At 33.6% G+C, this 18,281-nt stretch overlaps 1 protein-coding gene across 1 annotated transcript; it reads left to right on the top strand.

Annotated features, from left to right (window-relative positions):
* The first annotated feature begins 16,522 nt into the window (after positions 1 to 16,522).
* LOC110670694 (probable aspartyl protease At4g16563) lies at positions 16,523 to 17,971 on the top strand. Its single transcript, XM_021832827.2, has one exon. It carries the CDS (start codon positions 16,523 to 16,525, stop codon positions 17,969 to 17,971), a length of 1,449 nt encoding a protein of 482 aa, XP_021688519.2.
* The last annotated feature ends 310 nt before the right edge of the window (positions 17,972 to 18,281 follow it).

The raw sequence follows: 18,281 nt of genomic DNA, 5'->3' as shown, positions 1-18,281 counted from the left end.
ATGAAAACCCGAAAGCGCATCCTAAAAGAGTGAGCTAAAAAAAAAAAAAAAATCTAGGGGTGAAAACTCGAAAGGGCATCCCAAGAACCAAAAGGGAGAAATAAAGAAAGGAGCATGAAACTGAGAAGGGAAATAAATCGTCATGGCATGAGACTTCAGAGTACTGGAAATAATGGCAGTTAAGGGATTTCAAAGCTAGCCACAAGGAATATGTGAGATCTATCCTTGTACCCGTTTTCTTTGAAACTATACCTTTGTTTCTTAAAACCATAATAAAGTTAAACTTTATTCACTTTACTTTTATCTTCTCGTGCACTCACTTTTTAATATTGTCCTTCTTCAATCTCTTTATCTAATACGCTATTAATCATTTAAAATTTTGCCGTAAGATTAGGATTTGAAAATTGATAACCTCATGTACTTTGCTATGAGATTTGTAAGAAATGGCCTAAAAAAAAAAAAAACTTGGAAGGACGCTTCTAGTCAAATGGGTGAAAGGAAAGTGAAAACCCACAAGGGCGCTTTTCGTAAAATAAGAAGAAAGTCGGGAACAGAAAAGGGGCATCCGAAGAAATGGGGTCGTAGGTCAAAGTCTTGCAACTCGTCCTCCATTAATCATCGACTTTCGGTATCCTGTTAAGTACACTTCATCAGGGAGGAACTTCTCGTGTCGAGATTAGACTTGCTTTGTAAGTTGATTTTAATTTTCAGCATTTTAAATTTCCTGTTATCAACCTCTGGTTCCTTGATCTGAGTTGATTTTAATTTTTAGCATTTTAAATTTCCTGTTGTCAACCTCTGGTTTCTTGATCTGAGTTGATTTTAATTTTCAGCATTTTAAATTTCCTGTTATCAACCTCTGGTTCCTTGATCTAAGTTGATTTTAATTTTCAGCATTTTAAATTTTTTGTTCTGGTTCCTTGATCTAAATTGATTTTAATTTTCAGCATTTTAAATTTCCTGTTGTCAATCTCTGGTTCCTTGATCTAAGTTGATTCTAATTTTCAGTATTTTAAATTTCCTGTTATCAACCTCTAATTCCCTGATCTAAGTTGGTTTTAATTTTTAGCATTTTAAATTTCCTGTTATCAACCTTTGGTTCCCTGATCTAAGTTGATTTTAATTTTCAGCATTTTAAATTTCCTGTTATCAACCTCTGGTTCCTTGATCTAAGTTGATTCTAATTTTCAGTATTTTAAATTTCCTGTTGTCAACCTCTGGTTCCTTGATCTAAGTTGATTTTAATTTTCAGCATTTTAAATTTCCTGTTGTCAACCTCTGGTTGCTTGATCTAAGTTGATTTTAATTTTCAGCATTTTAAATTTCCTGTTATCAACCTCTGGTTCCCTGATCTAAGTTGATTTTAATTTTCAGCATTTTAAATTTCCTGTTATCAACCTCTGGTTCCTTGATCTAAGTTGATTTTAATTTTCAGCATTTTAAATTTCCTGTTATCAACCTCTGGTTCCTTGATCTAAGTTGATTTTAATTTTCAGCATTTTAAATTTCCTGTTATCAACCTCTGGTTCCCTGATCTAAGTTAATTTTAATTTTCAGCATTTTAAATTTCCTGTTATCAACCTCTGGTTCCTTGATCTAAGTTGATTTTAATTTAAGTTGATTTTAATTTTTAAGCATTTTAAATTTCCTGTTAATCAACCTCTGGTTCCTCGATCCAAGTTGATTTTAATTTTCTAGCATTTTAACTCCTGTTACCAATCTCTAGGTCACTAACTTAAGTAGGCTTTAGTTTCCTAACCTTGAACACCTAATCGCCCAAAATATGGGTCTGAATCTTTACATAATTCCTACACGGGAAAATTTTTCCCTTTAATAGAAATTATGTAAAGAGGGGCAGCTGTCGACACCACATTTTGGCCGATCCCCAGAATCAATAAATTTCGAAACCGATCCCCAGCATTAAGTCTCCCTTTGCCAGCCAATTACATTTCCGATCTCTCTTTGCCGGACAACCACATTTCCGATCTCTCCTTAAAAGGAATCGAATCAATACTAAGTCCCCATGTCATTTAAAGCCTCACCGATCTCTCTAACCAATTGTCAAATCTCCTGACTAGTCAATTACATTCCTGATCTCTCTTGTCAAACGAAATTGAACCAACACTAGATCTTTATGTCACCAGTTTTATTGTCGATCTCCCTTTTAAAAGTTTAGGAATAATCAAGTTAAGGTTCCAATCCGGTTTAATGATGATCCCGATCTTAAGTGTTCAAGCCAAATTTCCAATTTTAATCAAGTCCCGTTTAGCGTTAGTTCCCTGCCGATCTCATACTTATTGTGTTTTCCGAACTCTTACACTTAGATTAATAATCACTTTTAGTTGTTTTAATATGCTCAGACAATCAAGTGCTTAAGTAATTTAGAGATTTTTCGATCACATCCATTCACTGAACAAAAGGGAATTTCACTTCATATTAAAATTTGTACAAGTCATTCGGCTGGAGGATTACCCCCAGCCTGATCTACATTTTGCTCACTTCCTCTCTCACCCTCAGCCTCCTCCTCGCTTTCCTCTTCGTCTTGGGGAGCCAGGTCGACCATCCAGGAGAAGTCCTCCTCGGGATAACGCTTCTTGAGCTCGACCAAGAGATCCTTGTGAGCATTTACATAAGCGTCGGCCTCCCTTGTTACCGCCTCTTCCTCTTTCGCTTTGAGCTCCTCAGTGAGGTGAGCAACTTCACCAGCCCGGAGTGCCTGGACTTCCTCAAGAACATGATCTCGCTCGGCCAGAACATGAGCCTGCTCGGCCAGCTTGTCCTCGTAGAACTTTATCTGCCCCTCAATTTTAGATATGTAGTTCTGAGCGGATGAGAGTTGGGATCAGAGGGAAGCCACTTCATGACCCATCTTCTCGACCTCCTTACCCAGGCAGTGAGCCTTCTCCCGGACGATGTGCTGATTCACTAAGCACTCCACATTCAGGCTCATGGATCGGGTCAGGATGTCATCAAGATTGTCCGGGGACAGCCTGTCCCGATCCTCCAGAAGGCAGATAGAAGCCCCCAGAACCTTAGCCAAACCCGGATTCTCCCGAACAGTTCGGTTCTTCTCCAGGGAATGGATCAGCACCTAATCACCGCGGGAGAGGGTCCTTGAGGTAGGTTGGGAAAGACCCCCTTCCGCACTCGAAGCAACCGGAGGAGGTGGAGGCAGCTCTTCTTGGCGAGGAGGAGATCGGATCACTTCTACCTTGGGGATCGGCTGCCCCGAAGGTTGAGATGAGCCCCCTTGCATTTCCTCAGCTTCATGCCTGGGTGTCTGGAGCAGCTCAGATCGCTTCATCTCTCGCACTTTCCGGGAGACCTCTCTCTTTCGCTTCCGGCTCTCCTTGGAAGCTTCGCCGCTTGCCATGCCTGCACAAAGAAGAGGTCAGTGAGATCGCTAAGGTCCAAAGATCTGAGATATAGAAAAATACCGAGGCTGAGGTCAGAGAGCTGAAGCCCGCGATCTTCACCAGTGATCAACTCCATTGTCCAGTGATGCAGTTCGGCAGTCACTGCATCCAAACAAGAGAACTTCTCTCTGGCCGCCTGATCTTTCATCTCCATCACCATCAGGCCTTCTTCCCTATTTAGGGTGAGGCACTTCGGAAGTACGGGGCTCTAGTGCAGCTAGCTGCGAGGAAAACCTTCAAAGCCGTTTGGAATTTTGCTCCTAAGGATAAAGAAGTGGTTCTTCCAATTCTTCAGGGAGGAAGGCAGATCGGTAAAAAGCCCACAATGTGGTTTCGCCTGGAAGAACCAATACTCGTCGTCCTTTCGACGAGTTAATCTATGTAGTTTGGCGAATACTTTAGCCGTAGGACAGAGTCCCTTAGCTTGGCAGAGGCCTCGGAAGGCTACTAAGATTCGCCACGAGTTCGGGTGAACTTGGGCGATGCACACTTGGTGAAATTTTAGGACTTCTTTGAAGAATTCATCGAGAGGGAACCGCAGTCCGGCTTTTAATTGCTCCTCGTATACCATGATCATGTCGTTCTCTTCGAAGAAGTGATCGGCTCGAAGATCGCCGTGACACTTAATGAGTTCGAATGAATCAGGATGAATGTTGTATTCTTGGCTGAACGATTGTAGGTCAGTTTCTTGAAGAATTGATGGCAGCTCGTCCATGGGAAGATTTTCCCTCCTTGAAGAAGGTACATGCCTTGATGGTGCTGCTTGTCCCTAGGCTGGAATGGAGACCCTAGGAGGTTCAGGTCGCTTGCTTGGTCTGACTACCTCCACTTCATCAGACGACCACGAGATCTGAATGGAAGGGGGGCTTGCTGCTCTCTGACCCTCGGCACCGCTCATTTTCAAAGGAAATAAAGAATTTAAACTAAAAGAAGGATCAAAACCCTTACCGGAGCTTGATCGGTGTAGAAAAAACTTGAGAAATCTAGAGAAATCGAGAGAATTTTGGAATTGCTCGTGGGATGTTGAAAATAACATAAGAGAGCAACTGGCTGACCCATCCCCTATTTATACCCGTCTGAGCATTTAATGCTCACAGTGTTCCAGGCGGTGCATCGGTTAGCGGGATTCGCCAGCTTTTCTGACACGTATCACGAATATTCCAGCAATTCCATCGGCTAGTTATAGATCGGTGAATTAAAGCTGATCGGTTAAGGGTTGTTCAGTTAGGGACCGGATCGGATAAACACATCAGAGATCGGAAAATAGTCAATGCAACAATTATAAAAATGATAGTGGTCAAAATAAAATTTTATTTCCTAAAAGGTCGGATTACATCATTTGGGCGATCTCTAGAGATCGGACTACATAAAAGTTGAATTACATCATTTGGGCGATCTCTAGAGATCGTATTACATAAAAGTTGAATTACATCATTTGGGCGATCTCTAGAGATCAGATTACATTGAAGGTCTGATTACATCGTAGGGGGGATCTCTAATAAAGACCTATGTCAAAGCCTAGTCTTGTGGCTGAATCAAAAGATGTGTTTGATCGGGAGACCGACCATTGACATCGGATAGATGTACAGCTTAGATGGGGTGATTATGACTCTGATGAGGATGGAGAGTCATATCCACTGTCATCGACGAGCAGAATGTCGGGGCCCGTGGTGAGGAGCCAAATGAACTTCAAGGGGTGATCACCGATGTTAAGGGGAATATTAGCAGTCTTCTCGCCCGAAATCAGTTCACCGATTGTATCGGTCGAACGATTCGAGATCGACACGATCGAAGTCCTCGATCCAGAGCAGTAAGTTAGTCCGGTTCTCTAATTGTCATCAAATGAGGTTATCATAGTTCTCCGATTACCGGGATCGTAAATTTTCAGTCGGGGAATAAAAAGAACAATCGAAAAAAGATCAAAAGTGGCCACCATGGCCGGGGCAGCTAGAACAGGAAATGTGAGAAGGAAAGAGGAGAAAATCAAATGCGGAGGAGTTTCCCGTTGAAGGTATATATATATATAGGGTGAGTCTGAGCATTTATTGCTAGTAGAAAATGAAATGAACGCCTCGGAAATCGAAGGAATAAATGCTTTGACCAGACCAGACCAGATAAAGGAGAAGACCGGAGTGACAGAGATCGGAAGAAGGGAGGCTGGCACAAAAGATCGGAAGAGCATCATGTTGGAAAGACCAGAAAGGAGGAGAGATCGGAAAACAAAGAGAATAAAACGCCTACCGCTGTCGTCATAATCAGAGCCGAGGTAGTTAAAGCGTTGCAGATGAAATCTCCACCGCACGCCCCAGAATCACCCGCATTACTGACATGCGCCAGAGTATGTCATGACAGTGCTGTACATCCTAATCTCCACCATTGATCTTACTTGTAAGGACGAACTCGGAGCCCTTGGATCAAAGAAGAAGACGACAAGACCAGCGCCTTTCACTCCTAGCCCTTGGATCGCTCTTGACAAGAAAATTTTGGGCCGTCAGATTAGAAGAGAGAAAGGACAAATATTGCGGAAGGAATCTCAGCCGTTCGTTCTGATTCTCTTTAATTCCCAAGCCTCAGATCATGCCCTTTAAAATCCTGACCCTCCATCTCCCTCAAAACAAATCCTGACCCTTCATGGGGAGCACCTGGTTCCTATAAATACCTGCATGAAAACTGTTCAAGAGAGGACGGAAAAATAGTGAATATAGCGGAAGGACTCTGAAACTTAATTCAGTTCGTTAATCTGTTATTTTTGAGCTTTCATAAGAAAAACTTTTGAAACCAGTTTTCTGAAATATTTTCTTGCAAAGGGATTTTTGAATACTGAAACTCTCCATTTTCAGTGTGATTCATTATCCGGTGACACTCTCACTTTCTGTCTTTGTTATCTTTATTTCCACTCCCGTTGTTCAAGCTCAACTTCATTCAAACTTGGTTATTCTTTTGACTTGACTGCATCCTTCATTTCAAGACGAACCTTAGTCTTCCGGTTATCAACCCGCAGTCCTATTACGATTTGTGATTCCATACTTAGTTTGGTAGATTCGGCTCCCTACAGGTGAGTGCTTATATCGCTACTTTATCAAGAGTTCGCTTTATTTCATGTATTTCCTTTATTTTTATGTTCGTAATTTTCTCCAAGTTTATATTGTGCTAAAGAACACGAAGAAGGTTATTCTCGAGTCTACTTCCTTGTTGATCAGTCCGTTCTTTTTTGTTATTTCTCAATGTAAGTCTACTAGTCCCGAGTAGAGTATAAGTGGTTGGATAAAATGTAGATAACTATATCTTAAGGGTCTCTTTAAAATAATGAAAGGTCTGAATGATAAGTCAGGAAAATAGTAAGGCCGAATCACTAGAATAACACGAAAGACAATTGTGTAAGACGTCACGAGGCAGAGTAAAACCGAACCTTAGATAAATAAATGGAATAGATCGGGTATCAAAAGGTACTGGTAGGGCGACCATATAGGAAGGTCGGAAAATTCAGTTCGGTATCCCCTGTCTAGTCACAAGGTACCAATGAGTTAAAAGAAGCCTTATTCCGATCCCCGACATCTTTGAATGCCAGAACCCTTAGTCTTAGGCTCTTACGGGATGTAACTGTAATCAAACTTCGAGAGGTCGAAAAAATCCTTATCCGACTCCCATTAATATAAAAGAGATCGGAGGAGAGTTCTTATCCGATTCTCACCTAAAAATTCTAATAAATATTTTAAAGAGATCGGAGGAGAGTTCTTATCCGATTCTCACCTAAAAATTTTAATAAATATATTAAAGAGATTGGAGGAGAATTCTTATCCGATTTTCGCCTAAAAATTTTAAAGAGATCGGAGGAGAGTTCTTATCCGATTCTCACCTAAAATTTTTAATAAATATTTTAAAGAGATCGGAGGAGAATTCTTATCTGATTCTCAAGCCTAAAAATTTTAATGAATATTTTAAAGAGATCAGAGGAGAGTTCTTATCCGATTCTCAAGCCTAAAAATTTTAATAAATATTTTAAAGAGATCGGAGGAGAGTTCTTATCCGATTCTCAACCAAAATTTTAATAAATATTTAAAGGAGATCGGAGGAGAGTTCTTATCCGATTCCCAAATTAAATTTTAACAAATACATAAAATGATCCCCTAAAATAAAACTAATACGCAACAGCAACTCACTAAGGTTGTCTCATTTACTTATGTATCTGGGTAATCCGAATTAGTGAAAAATCAAATATTCCTTTTTGTCAAAAGGATTAACATTTACATTCAAACCCTCATAACTATCAATTCTAATTTATAAAGAACGTGAAGTTAAATCTGCTTACCCTCATTGAGGGACGAGATGGGGTGCCTAACACCTTCCCCACCCATTTACGAACCCCGAACCTAGAATCTCTGTTTTTGAAGTGGTTTCATTTTAATTTGTTTTCGCAAATGGTTTTTTTTAATTTCCCTCAAAATTAAAGTGGCGACTCCTCACTCTTTCCCATTTCGGTAAGGGTTCATCCAGGCAACTGCAAAACATCTTGCGACACAGAACATTGTAAATAGTTTTGCAAGAAATGTAAATATTATATTTAAAAAAAAAAGTAAATCTCTTGAGTATAAAAAGGAAATTGATTCTTGGAAGAGTAGAGTGTAGTGCTTGAAAATGTAATGCAATAAAGGTAAATACAGAGTATGACTGAGCTAAATTGAAATTGATATTTACTTACTAAAGATGTAAAGTGCAATGAACAATAAACTTAAATATACTGAAAGCTGAATTAAACTTCCGAAAGCTTGCTAATTGAACTAAGGAATTGATATTAAAAAATAAAGTTTTGTTATTGTTGTTGGATTGGGGAGCGGGCTTCATGTTGAATCTTCTGCTCCTTTTATACAGCTACTCTTGCTTGTTTACGCTCACAGTTGCAGTAACTACCATTGAATTCATGCCACTAACTCCACTACTTCTGTTGACTAGCTCAAAGTAACCGTCTAACTTAGTCATCATTCTTGGGTTATGGATAATGGGTTTGGATCTAGATTATTGATAATGGATATGAATCTGCATTATGAGGAATGGCTCATAACCATGAGTTATGGATCGAGCTCTCCACATGGAACTTTTTATGTATCTTAATTAAATTTAATTTTTAAATCCAATAAATTATCAGCTCAAAACTCAAAATTCAAATATGCTGCAAACAATATGAGTGATAGATTTCAAAATTTAACTTGCTACTGTCCAAGTAAAATTAATTAAAAATTGTATTGTTTACACTAAAAAAAGTATTTTTTTTTTAAATTCATGAGTAATAAAATAAGGTTTTTTTTATAGAATTAATTTAATTAATTTTATTGCATTAATCCATATATATAAAATGCAGACTAAGAGTCTGATACATGATATTCTCTCTTATAATATTGTCACGTATCTAACAAGTAACATTCTTTTATATAGTATTACCAAGTGACATTTTCTATTATATGTAAGTTCTAAATTATTTAATATTTACCCTATTAATACTACAATAAGTAGTAATTATTATTATAAGGTAACTTATAATATATTAACATATATATTAATTATATATATTTATATTTATATTACATGTAGATAGATTTTAATTATTTCTACTATGAAATCTTTATTAAAAAGTTTGAGAGATAAAAGTAATAAAAATAATATTTGAAATATTAATAAAAAATTTAAAACATTATATTATTTTTATATATTAAAATTAAAAATATATATATAAATTAAAATTATTAATAGTCACAGACAAATAATTTCTAATTTAATTATGAATTTGAAATAAATATTTAAATATTATTTTTTAGTGGTTATCAGATATTTAATCATACAAGTTATTAACAGGAAGTTATAAAGAGTTATATGTAAAAGTGAGAAGTTACTGGAAGTGGTGCACGGTAATTGCCCGGACATAGGAAGTGAGAATGTGCAGGTTTTTGAATTTTGCAGGTGCAATTATAAATAGCAGCTGTTGTGCAATGGAAAATCTTCAACTAATCAACCAATCAATCCATCAACAGATTTCAACGATTTATCTTTTTCTTATTTGTCATTTATTTTTTTAAACCTTGCATTTAATTTTTAATTTCCAAACTTGGGACTCAATTTCAACAAATTAATATAAATTCTCTTTAATTTAATATAAATTTATTATGAGATTTTAATAAAATTATGTTTAATGTAGTTAAATTTTTGTAATTATTAAAAATCAAAAAGCGTATAATTGATGCATTCAATACCTAGTATGTCCTTATTTTCCTAAGCTATTAGCGAATCAAGTTATTTGTACAGCAAGCACGTATGATTTGCGGTTACGGGTGATGACCTAGACGCATATCAGCAGAATTTGGTTTAACACAAAATATAGTTAATTAGTGTGTGTATATATATATATATATATATATATATATGCTTTACAAGTACCTGTCATATGTACTTGCACTCTTAACTTTTTCTTGTTCATATTAGTTCTTTATATATAAAAAATATATTGGAAGATGATGGCCTCCATCTTCGATCTTCTATAAAAATTTTGCCATATTCTGTTGTTGAATGATTGGTCTTTATAGGATCCCCTTAACTGCCAGCACTTGTTATATTCTTTATGTTATAAAGTATTTTTGTTCCCATTTGTAATATATATATATATATAGTGGGGTTTAGTTCATTTAATTACAGGACGACAAGAGTTGAAAGTCTTTTGGTGTCTAATAGAAATAGCAAATTCCAGTCCCATGTGAGAGTGTGCATTGAGATGTTGTCAGGCGTAATCGTTGATGTAAATTAGCCAATTTTGCTGCGTCATATCCATGTGAGCAACTACTTCACTCCAGCGTTTATCCTGCAGCGCATGTGCATGATTTGGTCTAACGTTTGTTTGTGCTTAAAAGTTAGTTAATTGCTTTCATCTATTTATTCATCAAATTATTAAATTCTGCTCTTCCATCAAGCATGATTTCCACTAACTCTTTCTCTTCCCTTTCTCTCACACATATACATTGATTATGATGATAAAAGGATTTTTCTATCCACCATGAACTTCAGGAAAATTATACAATATAATAATTTCATTATAATAATTGATTGTGATAGGTTTCATATAAATCTCATTATAATCAACAGTTATAATAAAACTGATGTGTGTACATCGATTTTATTAAATAAAAATTTAAACTGAAGACATAAAATATATGATAGGACTAACTTGTTAAAATTATGGATCTCACATATTTATATTTTAAATCAATAGTAAATTGAGTCTATACAAAATTCTTTGAAGACAAATATTCTCAAGACTACCAACATATCCAAATATATGGTTTTTAAATTAATTTAAAGCTATTCTTTCGCATCAATTTGTTGTATTTGAATAAAAATTATTCCTTTTACTTATCAACCATAGTTCAATTTTACTAGATGCATCACTGTATGATTATTAAATATGGCTAGCTTTACTCTTAATTTTCATGGGTCTATATTTGTACATAGAGCTCAAAGCCTACAGGGTTTAAAGGCTTTGAGACCATTATAAAAGAAAATTTAGAAGGTTAAATTTATAGTTGAGGACATTAATATGATTTTATATTACATTTTCATATAGCAGCCCGATTTGGGTAATGCTTAGGGTATCATCTTCGAAGTGATTTTGAGTTTGTCCTTTCTTGGATTGAAGGCAAAAATGAGGGGCTATGGAAGCTAAACAACCGGATAAAATTAGCCTTAAATCTAGGCCTGAGCAGTTTTTGGCGTGAACTAAAAAATTGAACCGAACTAAGTCATTTCAGTTCAATCAGTTCGATTTTTTAATTCTATTGGTGAGGTTCGATTTGAAACTTTTAGTATATTTATTTTCGGTTCGATTCTATTTTTTATCGTTAAAACCAATAAAATCGATTAAACCAAATAGTAAAATGACCCAAGTAATTTTTTGGCTCAAAATGCATAAGTCTCAATGCTCTTATCCAGTCCAATTATTCATTCAAGCCTAGCTCAGAGAATAGAAATTAATCTAAAACATTTTTGGTTTAATGCAACGAAACTGAACTGAATCAAACCATTATTTTTCGATTTGTTTCGATTCGATTATTCTTAAATAATCAATTTAATTCGATTTACTTTTTTTAATGATTCGGTTTTTCGGTTTTTAGAGTTTGATTTAGTCCAGAATTGAATCGACCGAATGCTCCCCTACTTAAATATGAAAACTTCACTACCCGAGAGGTTAACCATACCCCCCGAGAGGTTAATTACATAGATGACACTCTTGATAAACGAGGACTATCTCATAATGAGGACTTTGTCGCCCTGGTTTAGATCTTTGGTATAAGGTTGCATCAAGTTGTTTGATGGATTATCGGGTCTGATGGTTTTCCTTTTTCATTCTTGTATTGCTCTTACTGTTAGGTTTTCTTAGCATTTCTAGCCTAGGTTGGACATTTGGTAGCAAAAATTTCAAAATACAATAGTGGTATATGTACGTGACCATTGATCATGAAGTTCCCATGTGAGTTCTATGATAATCAATCTTCATGTTAATTGGCTGGCGTTTGCTAATTTCCTAATCAATTTTCATTAAAAAAAAATAATCTTGCTTATCAAAAAATAAACTATCTACAATAACGACATCTATGAAACTAAAATTAAGAGGATATTTAGCTTAATTTATAAGTCAGTCTAACTTACTTATAAATAAAAATTCATAAGTAAAATAATATTTAATTTGACTTATAAATCAATCACACCTATTTATAAATAAAAAAATTATAAGAAAAATAATATTTAATTTGATTTATAAATTAAAAAACTACTTAAAATATGTACCTTTACTTATTACTATTATTTTATAATTACTCTTTATAAAAAAAAATTATATTATTTTGATATTTAAAAAAAAATGGCAGCATCACCCCATTTTAACAAACTCCTAACCATTTAAAAATATCATATATCCAATTTGGTCATTTTCACAAATAAATAACTTTTAAGCACATATTAATTAAACACATTAAATTATTTAAAAATAAGTTTTAAGTAATTTTATGTGACACTAAATTAGTTATTTTTAAATTGACTTATAATTTAAAAAATAAATTTTAAATAAAAAATTAAAAAGACCTCTAAGAATCATCCTTCTCTGTCATGGTGGGCCTTTCCCAGAAGCGATTTTATCCATAGATCAACCAAGTCGTAATCTCAAACAATCACGACCACTGCCACCAAAGGGAGAATCCAATGATTGCATTCCTTATGCTCCCATAGGACCCAAAACCCTTTGTCATCTCAATTTCTCCAAACCCAAATTTCACTCTCTCTGTCTTAATTTCCCAGAACCTAAACACAGTTCAAAATCAACAATAGAAAATTAGAAAATCCATAACAATGCACAGGTCCATTTTACATTTGATTAATCAAAACTAGAGCATAGCACAAGAAGATTACTGAAAATTTACCTACAGAGACACCAATATCAGTGTCAGCGATCTGATTCTTTTAAGGCTTTCTATCTAAATGAGCTGCCATCCACTTCGTTCCCAGAGGTCCTTTCTTGGCTAATATAAACATCTCTTACACAAATATATATATATACACAACAGACTATCTTTAATTAGAGTTCGCTAAAACCTGCACTAAAATCCATTGACAACTCAAAAGCTAATAAAACCCCAACTTCACCACAACAACAACAATGGCAATTAGCTTCCAAACAATCCGTACTTTTTGGAGAATGAAGAGGGAAGTGATGAAAGTTGGAGGCAATTTGATTTCTAAGAATGGGAACCATGAGATTTTTTTTTTAAGAGTTATGAAGGAGGTTGTGAAATTGAATTGATGACTATAATTTAGACAACTGAAGCAGCGACTCTGCGCATTGTGACTACTAGAGAGGTCTCTCAGAGTTTTGTTTCACATAGCCACCTCTAACAACACTATCTGACACTGATAATTGGGACACACTCATCGGCAGCATTTGAAACTAACGCATGAAACTCAATAGCTTCAATTCCTCAATCTTCCTTTCTTCCATGTTTCGAAGGACTTCATGTTGTTTTAATATTTTGGTCTTGGGTGATAAAGGTCAGTGAAAGGGGGATGGATTCAGTACTTGGAGGGAGATGTTTACAATAATTTTATTATTCACTAAATCAATATTTTGAAAATTCTAAATTACAAATTAAAGTTAAAAAATGATCTCATTAATAGCGAAAAAAAAAAAGTAGAATGATGGAATTAAGCCATATTTTAATCTTGCGAATAAATCATGCTTGTCAAAATTCATATAGTCTGAATAGTTTATCGTATAAAAATCCCTCAAATCCTCTAATTTTCTACAAAATATTAATGACATAATTACTGAATTATAATGTAATAATAAATAAAAATAATAATAATTATATCCAAACGTTCTAATTTTAGACTACCTATCCCAATTTTTAATATTATAACAATTAAAACAAAAATCTAAAAAAAAAAAATTATAGTTAAAGTATTGATTAACAAAATGACTAGTTTTGTAAGATTTGAATATAATTTCTCTCATTCTTAAGGATTAAGATATATAATACAAAATTAAAGTGTTGAATATATTTATGAATTGACGAAAAGGTTTAACCTTTTACATTGAATTGGCTTAATAATTAAATTATTTTTAAATTCCAATCAACGCTACTTAAGAAGAGATTTAATTTTGCTTAAATTAGAAAATAAAATTAGAATGTTGGAATTCCAGAAAAATTCTCTATATGGATAAATAATTAATACATGGAGGAGTGGCTGAAGACATCAAGTGGAACAAGTTGGATGTCACTCACAGCCGCGGATGAAATTCAAGACATTATTATGTCATCAAAATGGATTCTTATTATCGATTTTACATATGGATATGTATAATGGAATCATATTCAGAACACTCTCACATCCACCTTCACAATAAAAATCAATAAATGATAAAAAAAAAAGGGTAATAAAATTTTTACCAATTAATATTTTTAAATAAACATTATATATGTATATATTATCCAAATTAACTGAAAAGTGTATTTAATGGGTATCCAGAAAATTTTATTGGAGAGGTAATGTGCACATCATAGATATTAGTGTATTAAAAAATTGGGCATACTTAATTATAATTTGCGGGGGTAATTTTATAAAAACAAGAGTAATATATGCCCAATATGCAAGAAAATTATAAGAAAAATTATAAGATATTCCTAGTGCATAAATTATTAAAACATCATATACTCACAAGAATTTAATTATTCCATGAATTTTAAAATGTAGGCTCCATCTCATTCTGAAGAAAAGGAGTATATGCTACTTCATATGTATATATTGTGCTTATTAAAATATTGTAATATAATTATATTTATGATTTAATAATATAATTTCATAAACAAATAATACATGAAAATTTTTTATGAATAGTAATGGCAATTAGAATAATTAAATGGGACAATCTCTTAAGAATAAATGATTTATTAAAAAAATTATAAATAGTCTCCTTAAAAATAGTTTAATTTTTTTATTAAAAAAATATTTTCTGTAATTTTTTTAGTGTTCTAAATATAAAAAAATATATATATATATTTTTAAAAAATATTTTCTAAAAAAAAAATGAGCTTTAATTTAATAATTTTCAAATATTATGATAAAATAATATTACGGTCAATTTTCATATAAAATACTGAATTTATCTCTAATGTAATTAAAGACAATCCTGAATTAAAGAGTAATAAAAAAAATGTATAGTTCTTTATATTATATTACCTAAAATTTAAATTCGAATTAATAAAATTGAAAGCAAATCTCCATCTTAACTGAAATTATAGAAGTATAATTTAAGCGGCGGTGGTCACCATGGCAGATGCCATGTGGAAGCAAGCTGAGCACATGCCGCCGCAACAAGCTTTGTCAGGAGGCACTTTTGCGGTTTGTTTCAGCATAAAATAATTTGTCTATGAAAAATGATTTTATGAAATATTTTTTAAAAAATAAATTATTTAGTACTAAAAATTAAATAGAAAATATTTTCCAAGTGTTTGGTATACATTTATAATGAACTTGAAAATTATTACGAGATAAAATATTATATATAATAATTATGTAGATAATAATAAATAATTAAGTAAAGTAAAGTATTTAGTTAATGTGAATAAAAAAGAAACACATTAAAAATATTTTACTTTTTAGTGCATCAACTCAATACGAATAAGATTATTTCTAATTCATTAAGTTATATTTAAAAAAAATAAATTTTTATTAAATTAAATTAATACACCAGAAGCCAAATAGCTATGAAAAATCGCTTCTTATTTTCAAATTTAAAATTATTTTTTTAATAAGAAAATATTTTTCTCTTAATAATAAAAATTATAAAAAATTATTTTTTAAAAAATATTTTTCCTAAAATAGATGAAATTTTAATTACCAAATTAAATTACATGAATGAATTTGCATGCTCAGGCACGTGCCATGCACCTGCTTTCCACTAAATATATTTTCTTGTGTGCGCACATGTGATTCTCCTCATTAGCACTTAATTCTCTTTTACTTAAATATTTTATTTTAGTAATATTTTTTAAAAAATGCTTTGAAATTTTTTAATACTTCAAAGTACAAATGAAAATATACACTAATGCATGCGCACTTAGGCATGTGTAGGTAGAAGATTATATTTGGGGGCATTCGAGAGACAATGCTTGCCACCTTTTTCTACTATTAGAAATCCAATTCTCCTCACTTTCTCTCTTGTGCACCACACACACCCCACTGCAAATCATTTTTTTTTCCAGTATTTTTGAAATAGTCATCAAAATATAAATTGCGAATTTTATTTATTATAAAATTATAAAATTTGTTAAAATTAATGGAAATAAATGAATTTTAATTCAATAATATTATAATCATTTCTAAAATTATAAGATCTGGAATTTAAATTATAGTTGACAGCCAAATAAAAAAAATACTAATAATAAAAGACCTTGTTTGCTGGACTTTTATCCTTGTGCATGCAGCATCCATTAACACTTGTATAAGTATAAATACATGCCACATGCTAAACCTAATTCCATCTCAAATCACACTTAGCTAGGTTGTTATTACAACTAATGGCTAGAGCTAACAAAATCACCACATTTCTCATTTTCCTACTTTTCAATTTGCTACTCACTTATCAATCTCTAGCAAAACAAAGAAACCCTAATACAACATTGATTCTTGGTCTCACACATTCTAGGGCTTCTCTTCCTATCCCAAGTGCTTTCACCAACTCAAGAAAAAGACCAACACAAGCTTTAGACATGATGGAGCCATTGAGGGAAGTAAGAGATGGGTATTTAATATCTCTAAACATGGGTACCCCTCCACAGGTGATTCAAGTTTATATGGATACTGGGAGTGACCTCACTTGGGTTCCTTGTGGGAATCTATCTTTCAATTGTGTAGATTGTGATGATTATAAGAATACTAAGTTAATGGGTATTTTTTCTCCTTCTTATTCTTCTTCATCTTATAGAGATTCTTGTGCTAGTCGCTATTGCATTGATATCCATAGTTCTGATAACTCCTATGACCCATGCACTGTGGCTGGATGCTCACTCACTACCCTTGTTAGAGTCTCCTGTTCTAGGCCATGTCCTTCATTTGCTTATACCTATGGGGAAGGAGGGCTTGTCACTGGGACACTAACCAAGGATACACTTAGGGTTCATGGAATTGGCTCTGGAGGTACTAGAGATATTCCAAATTTCTGTTTTGGGTGTGTGGGATCTACGTATCATGAGCCAATTGGGATTGCAGGGTTTGGTAGAGGTGCACTTTCTTTTCCTTCACAATTAGGTCTCCTTCAAAAGGGCTTCTCCCATTGTTTCTTGGCCTTTAAATATGCAAATAACCCTAATATCTCAAGCCCATTAGTTATAGGAGATATGGCCTTATCTTCTATAAATAAAATGCAATTTACCCCCATGTTGAAGAGTCCCATGTACCCTAATTACTACTACATTGGTTTAGAATCTATAACAGTAAGCAATATTAGTGCAACTCAAGTGCCCTTAAGTTTGAAAGAGTTTGATTCACAAGGTAATGGAGGTATGTTAATAGATTCAGGAACCACTTATACTCATTTACCTGAACCATTCTATTCGCAACTTCTCTCCATTCTAGAGTCGGTGATAAATTATCCAAGAGCCACAGAAGTAGAAATGCGAACTGGATTTGATCTATGTTATAAGGTTCCATGTCCAAACAATAATAATAGTTTAACAGATGATGATCATCTTTTTCCTTCAATCACTTTTCATTTCTTGAACAATGTGAGTCTTGCTTTGCCAAACGGAAACCACTTTTATGCTATGAGTGCTCCCAGTAACTCCACTGTGGTGAAGTGTCTATTGTTCCAAAGCATGGATGATGGAGACTATGGACCAGCTGGAGTCTTTGGTAGCTTTCAACAACAAAATTTAGAGGTTGTTTATGATTTAGAGAATGAGAGAATTGGGTTTCAATCAATGGACTGTGCTTCAGCTGCAACTTATCAAGGACTTCATAAGAAGTAATTTTAGAGTGTGTTCATTGTTTTTTCTTTTTTTTTTTTTTTCTCCTTTTTTATTTTTTCATTGGAAGAAGGGTGCAACTTGTGATTACTTACAAGTGTACTGATCGAGTTAATCTCATTAATTGCAAAATTATCCATGTGTTTGTTCATCATTTAATTAGAGATTTTCTTGCTTAAACCTGCTCCATCTAGATTTAAGATACAAACGAATCTATTCCACATATAAAATAGACAAGTCCTATATCATAAGTTCAAAGTCATGATGAATAAACTTAAATGAGAATTTCATTACCTCTACATTTTGTTTAGTA

The sequence above is a fragment of the Hevea brasiliensis genome, chromosome 11 (genome assembly GCF_030052815.1).
Source record: "Hevea brasiliensis isolate MT/VB/25A 57/8 chromosome 11, ASM3005281v1, whole genome shotgun sequence".
Lineage (NCBI taxonomy): Eukaryota > Viridiplantae > Streptophyta > Magnoliopsida > Malpighiales > Euphorbiaceae > Hevea > Hevea brasiliensis.
The sequence above is the reverse complement of the archived record's forward strand: the minus strand, read 5'-3'. Positions and strand labels throughout refer to the sequence as shown.